At 46.4% G+C, this 13219-nt stretch overlaps 1 protein-coding gene across 2 annotated transcripts in view; it reads right to left on the minus strand.

Moving 5' to 3' along the window:
• The window catches only part of NELL1 (neural EGFL like 1), a 926144-nt gene extending 913965 nt beyond the window's left edge, over positions 1-12179 (minus strand). The window contains exons 1-2 of one of the 2 annotated variants that reach the window (XM_002821956.3): positions 11948-12179; positions 3585-3713 (exon numbers count right to left, since the gene is read on the minus strand). In XM_002821956.3, coding sequence (XP_002822002.3) covers positions 3585-3713; positions 11948-12002 — 184 coding nt within the window. In that variant the 5' untranslated portion in view covers positions 12003-12179. The remainder of the gene's footprint in view (positions 1-3584; positions 3714-11947) is intronic. The other variant, XM_002821957.4, reaches the window with a different exon arrangement.
• Between the last annotated feature and the right edge of the window lie 1040 nt (positions 12180-13219).

Genomic DNA, 13219 nt, shown 5'->3' on the forward strand with positions numbered 1-13219 from the left:
CCAGTAAGAAACCAATGCAAACTTTAGGTAACTGGAAGTGGGGTGCTGCTGTAACAAATACCTAAAAATGTGGAAGAGGCTTTGGCATTGGGTAATAGGTAGAGCCTGGAAAATTTTTAAGGAGCTTGGTAGAAAAGGCCAGTTGCCTTCAACAGGGAGTTAAAAATAAATATAGACGTTAAAAGTGGTCCCAGCGAAGGCTTAAAAGGAAATGAGGGACGTATTATTGAATGAATACCCAAAGATGGAGGATCCTTGTTACATGATGCCAGAAAGCTTATCTGCATTTTGTCCTGTAGTTATGTGGAAAGTAAAATAAACTTGGATATTTAGGTGAGGAGATTTCCAAGCAAAGTGTTGAAGGTACAGTCTGATTTCTTCTTGCTGTTTATGGCAAAATGTGAGAGAATAGTGAGGGATTGAGAGAAGAGCTGTTAAGGAAAAAGGAGTCAGGACTTGATAATTCAGGGAGTTCTCAGCCTATCCAGATTGCAAAACACAATAAAAGGAGATACACTATCAGGAAAGCCTGCTCTAGAGCCAAGTTGTGGCCAAACAACTTTTTGATAGTGCCTTAGAAGGATCAAAAGATCAAAATATTCAATCACCTAGAGGCCTCTTTGTAGAGATCAGTATGTGAGTCACGGATTCTCTTCAGCCATCTCAGAAGTAGTCAGAAATAGAGACAGCATTATCTAGGACAGATCTGTGGATAAGCTGCTTGTCCAGTGGACAGGAGACCTTCAAGTTTCTTGAGAATATTATACCAACAGAAACGCTGCCAATTTGGACTGAAGAAGACTGAGAGAGGACACAGTGAAAGATGTCTGACAAACCCCCAAAACTTTACAGGCAGGAAACAAGCTGATAAAACTACTCAACTGCAAACAAATGCTATACTTCATGAAAAACGAACGACGTCTCAGAGGAATGAGCCACAAGCCAGAAGACAGAGCCAAAACCAAGGAGGATTATTTCTAAGACTTGACTCCAGTGGAGTTTGCACTGCTGAATTTCACAATTGTCTGGGACCAGTGACTCCTTTCTTCTTTCCATTTCCTTCCTTTGGAACAGAAATATCTATAACTGGTATCTTATGCCTGTCCTGCCATTGTATCTTGGAAGCAGATTACCTGTTTTCTAGTTTCATGGGACTGCAATAGAGAGAAATTTTTCCCCCAAAATGGATTATACCCACTGTCTCACCCATATCTGATTTACATTACTTAATGAGATGTAGAATTTTTCAGCTGAGATTAGGGGAGATTTCAATCTCTGAGTTGTTGCTATGATGGATTAAGACTTTTTGAGATACTGGGATGGGGTGAATGTATTTTGCATGTGGGACAGACATGAATCTTTGGGATCTAGAGGGCAGACTTTGTGGTAAACAAAATAATGGCTCCCCAAAAATGTCCAGGTGCTAATTGACAGAATCTATGATTATGTTACCTTACATGACAGAAGTGATTTGCAAATGTGATTAAGTTACTGATCTTGAGATGGGGGAGATTATCCTGAATTTTCTAGGTGAGCCGAATATAATCACAGGGGATATAAGAGAAAGGCCTTCTCAGTCAAAGTTCCATAAAGAAGTTACTCTTCCCTCCAAAGAAGCTGAAAATCCCTCCCAGTTGTTGTAGCTGGGCAGACATCACAGAGACGGTTGCCAAAACAGAGAATACACAGATTAGAGAGTAGAGTTCCAGCCCAGGGCACCTACACTGGTGGAATGAATAGTAGTGACTAAAGCAAGCAGTAAGCTTTTTACAAGGTACATAGCACAAAAGAAATTTTAATTCCATTCAAAATGTTTATTAATCACCTACTATGTTTCATGCACAATAGTTGGCCCTGAGGATCTAGGAGTATCTAGATCAGCAGGACTCCTGCCCTCTTGAAGCTTACAGAGCAGCCAGGTTTCCATAGCAACTTTGTTTATAGTGTCAGCAGCCTTGCTCAGATCAAGAAAGGTATGGACTCTCAACAGTGACTGGGCAGATCTCACACAATGCAAAAACAAAGTAATTCAGTCTAGTCTTTTAGCCATACCCAGCTTACATACTTCATCAATTCATTAATAAGGAGTAAGTGAAAATTAGTATGTCCATAGTCTTATTATATATCATTACATAATAACTGTAGATTTGCTATATATCATTAACAAGTCTTGTTATCTGCACTGTAAATATGTAAATCTCATTCTATTATGTTGGTTCAGCCATGCTAAAATAATCCTTTTGTTATCATCATAAAAGGCTGAGTTAAAAGAATGCTGCCAGACATTTTCGTAGAGCAATATCCAGGCTGCCTTACTATGGTATCTCGTCAGTTCATTTCCCTGTTTAAACCTCTACAAAGGCTCCACTTCTCTGAGAGTAAAGCACAAAGCTGTTAACTGGCCTATGGGCAAGGGTAATACTTAAAACAGGTAACAAAAAGCATATAGCATCCCACCTATGAAAATGGACACCAGCCATAAGTCATCAGTACACCCAAACCCACACATATCAGCAGAATATCAGCAGAATATCGGCTCTGCCAACAGAGTCCCATGTAACCTAGTCCCTGTCTACCCCTCCAGACATTCACCATCCTTCCACCACGTGAAAGTCTTTTTGTTGGCTTTTGCCTTACCTTTATATATACTATTTCCTCTATTCAGAATGCTCTGAGGACCCACTCCTTCCTATACCAGGCTTTCTATCCATTTTTTAAGTATCTGTTGACATATCACTTTGCTGATTTGAATATTTGTGTCCCACCAAAATTCATATTAAAACTTAATCTCCAGCACATTAGTATTAAGACGTGGGGCCTTTAGGCAGTGATTAAATTATGAGGTCTTTGCCCTCATGAATGGATTAGTGTCTTTAGAAAGGTAACTAGCTAGTTATTTTTCTGCCTTCCCATCCCTTCCACCATATGAGGACACAGCATTCCACAGGACACAGTAACAAGGCATCATCTTGGAAGCAGACAGAGCCAGCCCCCACTAGGTACCAAATCTGCTGATGCCTTATTCTTGGACTCCACAGCCTCCAAAATTGTGAGAAACACCACGCTTCTAAGAACCATACCATGTTTTCTCTATAAATGCTTGCTGAATGATGTAATGAATTGTGGTCCAGCTTATAGTGGGCAGAACTGAGTAAGCTCTACCCCAAGGAGAATGCAGCCATAAGTTTTTCTCTGTCCTTATGGCCTATCCACTGGATGAAAGATGTAAATATAGGTATAGGTATAAGTACAGGCAAAGATATTGATAACAGCTAGAGAAATATCCTGTAACAATAATATGGCTGGTCAATGGCTTTCAAGTATTTTATGAATTCATCCCACTTTAGATCCTCACCAAAATCAAGGAAATATTTCACTGCCAAACCAAATATTTCACCACCATGATCTCTAATGCCTCCCTCCTGCCCTCAGAATAATACCCCCTGCATATCTAAACACTCAGGACAGCAACACAAGAGAAATAGCAAAGGCGATCTCCAGACAAACACACAACAAATGAGCACTCCCCATACAGACCGTCCTCCCCAACCTCTGCCACCATGCAAGAAAGGAGGTGCCTTTACCTTGAAATAAAAATGCTTTGCTGGCATTGTGCATTCCAGACACCTGAGCAACTCCAAGGGTGGTGTTCACAAGGTCAAGCTCGGTGATGATATCCATCTGAAGGTCAGGGTCCATCCCAAAGCCCACCACTGGAAAGGAACAGAGTTGTTTGGGCTTAAAACGCTGACTGTTAGTAGCATTATCGAGTAGAGGTTACAGAGTCAGGGAGTGGCAGGGAATACAAGGAAGCCAATGATGAGTGCTTGGAGAGTCTTTGTCTATGGAGGGAAAAGAAAAGCAAATCTTTGCTCCCTTACCCCGCTAATACTGTAGTTTCTTTGTTCCTTCCCCCAACCCCACCCCCAATTATAGATTGATAATTTCTTATCCAAAACTCCTGGGGTTAAATATAGTTCAGAATTCAGAAGGTGCCATATGTTAGAAAGGTAATATGGCCTATATACTACATTTTATGTAACATTTTTAGCAAAGTCTAACTCAGAACCCCATAATCAAATACAACATATCTGAAGCAAAAAGTATGACATATTTCTCTAATTGGCATAAATAAAGATGATAAATTGGTTGATATCAGTTTAGATCAAGTCTTGCCATGAAATGAGTTCAACTCAGGATAGGTTTTGCTTTCAGGTGAGTTATGAAGAAACTGGGTTTCCAAGCTTTATAGAGGTAGTGACTGCGGATACAAGATTGTGGCCCTGATCTACCTGCCTCAGAGACAGATGCAGTAGCAAAATCTGACCCACCACCACCAGTAAACACCTCCACAAAGTGTTCCTTAATTAATCAGACACAATCACCTGTGCTAAGAAGGAAAAAAGTGGAAAAGGACCCTGTCCCTGTTGAAGAAGGGTGGCAGAGGGACTGGCCAGGAAGGAGAATCCCTGGAATAATGGATATATATTTCCATCCAAGGGGATTCCTGGATGGAAAGCCAGATACCCTGATAACTCTTTTTAGAGAATCTTAATGCAGAGAAATACAGCCCTGAGCCTCCTCTTCCCTTGTCTGAGAAAGACAAATCCCTAAAGATGCCTCTCACCCAGGGGGTGCTCTGAGTAATGATTCATTCATGATTGCAAAGTGATTTCCAACTATATGTATTAGTAAGGCTAGTGATCACTCTAAGGGGCTGTGTTTAAGCTATTCATAAAGGCTATGTCTATCTACACTTATCATCTCAATAGTGCAATTTTGACTATGCTGTTGGAAATGTTTTAATCAGCAACAGCTGTCAACTCTCATCTGATGGTAATGCAGTCACTGAGACAAGATTTGGAGGGCTTGCACCCACTGCGTGCATGTTCACTGGGACATCATAAGCTGTCACCACCTCACCTGTCCTCCCACCTTAACCCCTGGTCATACAGCCTTGGAGAAGGAAATCTACTCTTTCCTTACTCTTTTCCTGTTAGGAAACAGGACCTGCTAGGCTTCTGTCAACAGACGGTTGGTCAGAAAGGCCTCTTTAGAGCTGAAACCGGTTATTGCCAAGGCAGACAAAGTGTCTATAAATGCTTTCTCAGTTTCTATCAGACTTCCCCTTGTCCCCTGAATTGAAGATTTAAGTTTTCCCCTTCCAGTTGACCCAAAGATGTCTTCCTTCCATTCACTCTGCATTCATTCATTTCATAATTTTTTCAACAGGTATTACTGAGTGCTTACTATATAGCACACACATTGCTAGGCACTGGTGATGTGCTCATGGAGCTCGCATTCCTGTGGGTTAGGTGGGCGGAGGGCAAAAAATAAACAAATGAATAAGATAATCTGAGATGGCAATAAATGCCATGAAGAAAATAGAGTAATGGGATAGAAAGCAACTTGGATGGGGTTTCTACTTTAGAAAGGGGGGTTGAAAAGGTTCTTTTGAGCTGAAACTTGAATGACTAGAAAAGGCAAGATGGGAGGAAGCTTTCCACATGCAGAGAAGGGTGCATGCAAACGGGGAACAAATTGGGAGTGTCCTAAGAACAGCAAAAAGGCCAGCATGGCTGAAACTGAATGGGCCAGGGGTAGAGAAATAGAAAATGAGGCCAACCAGGCACAGTGGCTCACACCTGTAATTCTAACACTTTGGGAGGCTGAGGCAGGAGGATTGTTTGAGCTCAGGAGTTTGAGGCCAGCCTGGGCAACATAGGGAGACCATGTCTCTACAAAAAGATCAAAAAATTAGCCGGGCGTGGTGGCGTACACCTATGGTCCCAGCTACTTAGGAGGATCGCCTGCACCCAGGAAGCAGATCCTGCAGCACCACTGCACTCCAGCCTGGGTGCCAGAGTGAAACTCTGTATCAAAAAAAAAAAAAAAAAGAAAGAAAGAAAAGAGAAGAAAAGAAAAAGAAGAGAGGCCAAAGAGGGAGAGAGAGAAGGGACAGATCATATAAGCCCTGTGACCCAAAAGGAGCTTGGATGTTATTCTAATTCTGAGATATAATTGGAGGGTTCTAAGGTTTATGTTTAAGGGCAGAAATTAAATTTCAGGGGACCTCCAAGTTGGTGTTTCTCTGGCCAGGAATTTGGAAAGTGGTCTGGGGAATGTGCCCTTCACCAGACGCAAGAAGAAGGAAGCACCCCTGTTGCCCAAGTGCCTTTCACAGGCCTGGAAAGATGGCAGGCAGGCTCTGAACTTAAGACCTGATTAATTATCTGATGAATTGGTGCATGATCAATACTTTTGATGCAATGACCTCTGAGCAATATGCATATCTGGGGATAATATGAGATGACGGATGACATGCAAGCCAAGGAAACTTTCTAAAAGGACAGTGGTTGACTGAATATTGGCCTCAAATCTTTACCCCTCTCATATCCACAGCCTTTACTGTGTGGCTTTGCAGTTCCTTCCACTACAATGGGAGTAAACCTCCCCATCTCTTGACTTTGAGGCCAGCCATGTAACTTGTTTTGGCCACTGGGATGTTAGTAACATTATGCAGGCAGAGGCTTGAATATGCTTGTGCAGTGAGGTTTGTTCTCATCTACTTCCACATCATGATAAGAACATGTCCCTGCTGGTCCACTGATCCAAGGAGACCTAGACGTGTGGAGCAGGCAGCCTACCTGAGTTTGAAACCAAGCCCAGCCAAATGCAGCCTAGATAAGCCAACCCCAAACACAATTTACAGATGTGTGAACCAAAATCAATGGTTTGCTTCAAGCCACTGAGTTTGGGGTTATTTGTTATACAAAATTATTATGACAATATTGACCGATGCAGGGACTAAAGGCCTTCTACAATGGCATCCTTAAGATGCTCAAATCTCCCAGACTAAGAGCCCTGCAATTAATTGGGCAAGCCTCCAAACACCCGAACAAACTCTGTAGAACTAGCAGAACACCCCAATGGTGTCGTTGAATCCCCACCCCCAAATGAGAACACAGTGCCCTCAATCCAGAAAGTATTGTGGAAACAACACTAAACTGAGAGCCAGTTTCAGTCCAGTCTCTTCCCTCTACTAACTCTGTGCCCTTAAAAAAAGCATTCATTTATCAAGCCTCAGTTTCCTCATCCATAAAATAGGAATATTAATACCTGCCTCCCTGAAGGGATTGCTGAAGCAGAGACTTCAGAACTCTAGTACCCCATATCAGCGATAACACGGGTGGCTTCATATCTTCTGCTATAGGAAATTTCATGTTTTGGGTTACCATGTATAAAAAGATACTGGTACCTGTTACACCAGACTCATGAGGTCTCAGGGGAAACTATATTCACACTTCAACAGCTCAATCTGGCACATAGGTGGTGCCCAACTGGGAGTTGTTTCATCTGTCTTTAATAAGATCAGTTCTCCAGACCACTCCAGCTCCCTGGTCCTCAACTCCACTGGAATCATACAAAAGGTACAGATGGCCCCTTTCCTCCCAGCCTCTCTCCATGCCCAATTGACCTAGAAGGGCCTCTCACCCTGGGTTTGCTTGTAAAATCCATATATGAAATCTATATTCGCTCTCCAACTCTCTGCCCACAACTCAAAAGAGAAGGAGCTTCTCTGGCTTTAAGATAAGTGTATTGCTTTTTATTATGAAAACACCTCATAAAATCAGAGCCAAAAAAGAGAAATCAATTAGGCTTCTGGATAGTTTTCTTCTCTCCCTTTAATTGGTCCCCACCAGGATGAAAATGCCTCCTGCCCATAGCAGGATGTGTAAAGGATAGCACTTTGCATACTGCCTAGGGAATCAGAAAACCTATTAATAAGGCAGCATTTACATGGGCTCTCTTGAACCTTATGTAGTGTGACTGTGGTCTCATAAAAAAAAAAAATTTAATGTTTCTGCTTCTTGTCCAAGCATGGAGCTCCTGCCCTTTCCTAGGAAACTCTATTAAAGTTCTCTACTTTGGACATAACAGCTCTACAAATGGCTGAAGTTGGGAATTACAATTAAGCAAGATAAAAAGCTCCTGGGGAAGAAATATTTTAAAAACCTGGAAGGCAGCATGTCAATGTCACAGAGGCACTTGAGGCCTGACTAGGATTCAGAACCTCCACCCTAACAAAGATACCTGCTGCTGCTGCTGCTGCTGCTATTGGCTGCTCCTCACCCCCACCCAGGGAATGCTCAGGCCCACAGCCCACTCAGTTCACCTTTGGGGTCCCAGACATAGGCTTTCCAGCAAATCCTCCTGGGTCTAGCTGACTTTAAATTTACTCCTGCTCATTGTCCATGGTGAAAGCTGTTTTCCTCTGGACCATGCAGACTAAAATAATGCTAGAATGATGATCCAAGAGCTCATTTAACCACAGAATTTCACAACCACTTAATCAGGTTTGGGCCCCTGGGCACCTACAAAGGTCCTTAATACCCCAAAAGCAATTTTCTTGAAGAATATGCTCTATGCCTGTTCCAAGCTGGCCAGTATTTTCCATGATCCCCGGAGGCTGGGGGCTCATGTTCACAGTTCCATTATTCAATTCATAATTAATGATCCACCTGAGAGTTCCTTCCAAAAAAATCTCTTGGCCAGGCGCAGTGGCTCACACCTGTAATCTCAGCACTTTGGGAAGTCGAGGCAGGCAGATCACCTGAGGTCAGGAGTTCGAGACCAGCCTGACCAACATGAAGAAACTCCATCTCTACTAAAAATACAAAATTAGCCAGGCGTGGTGGTGCATGCCTGTAATCCCAGCTACTCGGGGGGCTGAGGCAGGAGAATCACTTAAACCCAGGAGGCGGAGGTTGTGGTGAGCCGAGATCATGTCCTTGCACTCCAGCCTGGGCAACAAGAGCAAAATTCCATCTCAAAAAAAAAAAAAAAATCTCTCCTTTCCAGCAGGTGGCAGCAAAAGACATTCACTTAGTCAGTAGGGGCTTTGCAGGTGTAGGTACTCCCTTCACCCTCTACCGTGGTGACCAAAACAAACTGGAAAGCAATGTGGGAATAATTATTGAGTTTTCAATTATTCACACTGTCAAAACATTGGCGAAAACTCATAGTGTGTTATTACTGCTGTTATTGTAGCCTTCTAAATTTTCATTATTAGTGATGTACCTGAACATCTCTGAATGATTTCTCAACCAGAAATAACAAGAACTGGAGAATGGCACCTCCCATCTTGACTCCACTTTGCACTCTAAAACAAGTTCTCTGAACAAGGCAGATTTAAGCAGCTCCTCATGACACCTATCATTAGATCTTTTCATATGCAACTGTGTCTGCACTGCAGTCTTGCTTTAATTAAAATGTGCCTGATATCATCTACACAGTTCCATTAAATGCCGGTGATATCTGAGCAGCTCACTAAGTGAACCACATGTTTATTTCATCTAGGACTGTTAACAGCCCAGACAACAATTGTCCCACTTGACAAAGAAACTTTCAACGCAGCTGTTTGGATGCTGATAAACTAATCACAAGCCAGCCTTTGTTACCTAAGAAGAGGGTGGATGGATGATGTGGAAACGGTGATTCCTGCACAGAATCAGAGGGCTGCCTCCAGAAAGCTACTGCTTATACCCTCTCTAGCTACAAGATATTTTAAGTGTACAAATGGAGAGGTAATTCCCCCCGTCTCTCTGATTCTTCTGATAATGTGTGTAGAAGAAATATGTGGCCTCTAGTGTTCAAATAGTGCCAAGTGACATTGAGAACCCAAGCTCCCTAGGCAACAGCCACAACCAGTGGGTCAGATCCTTCTATGCTTCCCTGCCTTTGCTCAATCTGCTCCCTCTGCCAAGAATGCCTTCCCACTTTGTCCACCTGGAAAACTCCCTAGAGAGCCTTGAAGGCACAACTCTCAAATCCCTGACCACCACTCCTCCCTAGAATTAATTCAAACTGTCCGTCCTCCACATTTCCTTAATATAAACTTATACTCCTACCTCTCCACCACCCCCCATCAATCTGTAAAATTAAAATGCCTGCCAGTTTCTATCTAGATTCCCAGCTAAGCTGTAAGTTCCTAGAAGTCAAGGACTAAGTCATTTCCTCTTTGCATAAGAAATCCTGGCACCCAGCAAGACATCGTTTGTTGAATGAATAAATACATGAATGAATCTTCCCCTACAACGAAATTTTTACAAGATTTAAAGGGGATTGGAAGTGGAAAGAGGGAAAATACCTGTTCTTAAAGATCCCCTCCACAAGCAATGAACCCTGAAACACGTTCCATTCCTTGATAAGGGTACTTTGGCGACTTTTCAAAAGAGTAATGAGAACAAACGATTTAGGCATATTCCGTAGTGATGTGCACTTAGGGATGTGAACTCACTAACCGGTTGCCCTCTCCCTATCTAGCTTCTTCCTGTCTGCGGTTCCTCTGTAAGATGTCCACGAGCACCAGACTCTCGCGCTCAGAGCCTGTAGCCCACGCTCTGCACTAGTCTTGCCTGTCCTGGGGTGCGCGCACTCCTTCAGCGTGTTCTGGTTTTAAAAGACTAACCCATCCGGATGGGCCTGAACTCAAGAAGCAACTATTCTAAGCTAGACTGAGCCTTGGCGTCTTTGCAGCCTGGGAAGCTCGGATAGAGGTAAGGAACGGAATGGGAGGTTTCTTTTGTCCCTGGAGAAATCCATACTCAACATTCTTAACCAGACGAAAGCCGCTACCTGCTCAGTCCTGGGGAAGCGGGAAGGGCCCTCTGAAAGCTCCTAGACGCTAGCTCTTCTAGCGGGCTAACTGCCAAAGAGGGGCGCCTGGGCGCAAGCGGAGGGAACTTTTGAGCCAACCAAGGGCAGACGCCCCTTCTTAGCCCTCTCCAGATGAACTTGCTCTTTGGCCTAGAGAGAAGGCCACGCCTCTAGAGAAGGAAATAAGGATGGTAAAGGGGGGAGAATAAAGAGAAAGGGAATGACCACACAGATTCTGGGGTGCAAAGTCGGCAGCGCGTACGGAGGATGGCTGGGTAGGATTGCAAACCTCCGACACTCCCCTCAGTTGACAGGCCCTATTTTTGTCAATTTCCTACATCTCACCCCACCTCACCTCACCCAAGTCTCCCCGCATCTACTACTAGCTCTTTGAAGAAGGCGGCTGCAAGCCAGTCTCCGAACCCCAGGGGACTTTTGGGCAAGGGAGCCGGTGGAAGCAGAAGGAAGAAGATGCGCTGAGAGTCCTCACAACTGCGTCTCCGGAGGCAGAACGAAGTGGGGACTTCAGACAATCACGCGTCATCCTTGCTCCCCCTCCCCACCCCGAACCCTGCGATTATGGCAAGAGAAAACTGGTTTGAGCTTGAGAAAATTTCCCCAGATTGTCTCCACTGCTCTATTTCCCTCAGATAATTGTTCGCCCAGCCCTTGGGAGCAAAGACGGGCGGAGGAGAATACTCTTGGAGTTCTCCTAGGTAGTCACGGAAGGACAGGAGGAGGTCGCGGGATCCCAGGGTTCTCCCGCAGCTCTCTCCCCTCGCCGCACCGCGCCCTCCCGGGCCCCGGCCGCGCCCGCCAGCCGGAAGCGCTCCCTCTGCAGGTGCGACTCCCGCAGCTACCCCTTCCCAGCCTGGCGGGGATCGGCGAGAGTGGTTTCCACAGCACCTTTCAAGTTCGGGAACACGGGGACCTTTCAAGTTCGGGAACACGGGGCACGCGGGCCCGCCCTGCTGCGGGTTTCGACTCCCTGGGACCGAAAGCTGGTTACTAGCAGCAAGAGGGTGCGCCCGCTCGGCCGCGCCCCTCACTCCTGCGCCCCTGAGGCCGGGTCCCCTGAGAAAGGGCACTCAACGGGGATATCTTCAAGCCCGTGAGTCCCTTCTTTCACCCTGTCACTCCGAGCAGGGCAAAGAGATCCCAGGAACCGATCCACGCTACCGCCGTTCCCCAGACCAGCGCAAAGCTCGGCTCCAGGTCTCCCCACGCCGCCGTAGGCTGTGGGCACCCCCATTTCCCGGATCCCTCTAACCGCCACAGTCATGCTTACCTGTCCTGGCAGTGCACACACAGAACCACACAACTAAAATCACATCCATCGGCATCGCTCCCGAGGGTCCCCGCCTAGCAGGGCGCACCGAAGCTAGGTGGAAACAAATGAGCCTGGATCCTGAGGCGCGCCTGGCTTGGAGCCGCCAAACTTGCTAGCGGGCGGCGGGGGAGGTGGCTCGGCAGCGCCGGGTGCTGCGCTGGGATATGCGCCCGGGAAGGCAGCCCCGGCCGCCCCGCCCCCAGCCCGCCCCCCACCGCGGGCGGCGGCGGCGGCGGCGTGGGGCTCGGGGCCCGGCCCCCGCTGCGGCTGCGTTCGCCTGGGAGCCCGGGCAGGATCGCGGGGCTTGGCTACTGTGGCTTGTTGCGCTCCTCACTGGGGGCCGATTCCGTTCGCCTCCTTCGCCCGCAGAACTGCGAGGATATGGACTGCAGGCGCCGCAGCCGCTACCACCCGGAGCACCGAAGTCGGAGTCCCAGGACCCGCGGCCGAAACGAGAGAGCGGGAGGCGCACGGCGCTCCCACGGCTTCACGCGCTCCAGCCCCTCCGAGCCGCAGTCGCCAATGTTGCCCTCTCTGCTTCCGCACCGCGGTGGGGACTGCCGAAGTTGCCACAGTTCATCCCTGCCGAGTCGAAAAGCCGCCGAGCCCTCGCGGGTGGGTATTTTTCCTCGGGGGAACGCAGACCGAGGCGGCGCCACCAAGCGCGCACGGACCCCCTCGGAAAACAATTACTCGGAATTCGCTCTGTCAACTGGGTGGGGAGGGACCTGAGGGGGATGATGGCTGAGTCCCTGCTCACCGCCTGTACCTTCTGTTGGTGAACCCCTATGACTGAGTACTCTCTTTGTGGGTGCAGGAAGAGGGCGCTGAGGTGAGGGTGCAGAAATGGGGTCCTCGAGGCGGAGCGAGCTGTGGTTGGGGTTTGGGAAGTCTATTTGCAAACCTTCTCATTCTGCAGGGCAGATGCTGCCACATAGGGGTAATTCCTAACCATCATTTTTTTTTCTTGCGTGATTTTCTTAATGGTATTATCAAAAGCCCACTCTTCTTTCATAGTCACATTTTGGCTCCATTTGCAATTCCTCCGGGACCTCCACCTTCTTTTCCCTCCGCCACCACAACATTCTCTGGAGAGAAAAGCTGGGCTGGGCTTTGTTTTCTACTTGCCGGCAAGAAGAGAATGGGTCCTCTCCCCTCTATGCGACCCTTTCAGGACCTGACCTTCCCTATGAAGATCCTCCAAATTTGAGACTTCTGTCCCACTTCCTA

Source organism: Pongo abelii, chromosome 9 (genome assembly GCF_028885655.2).
Source record: "Pongo abelii isolate AG06213 chromosome 9, NHGRI_mPonAbe1-v2.0_pri, whole genome shotgun sequence".
Lineage (NCBI taxonomy): Eukaryota > Metazoa > Chordata > Mammalia > Primates > Hominidae > Pongo > Pongo abelii.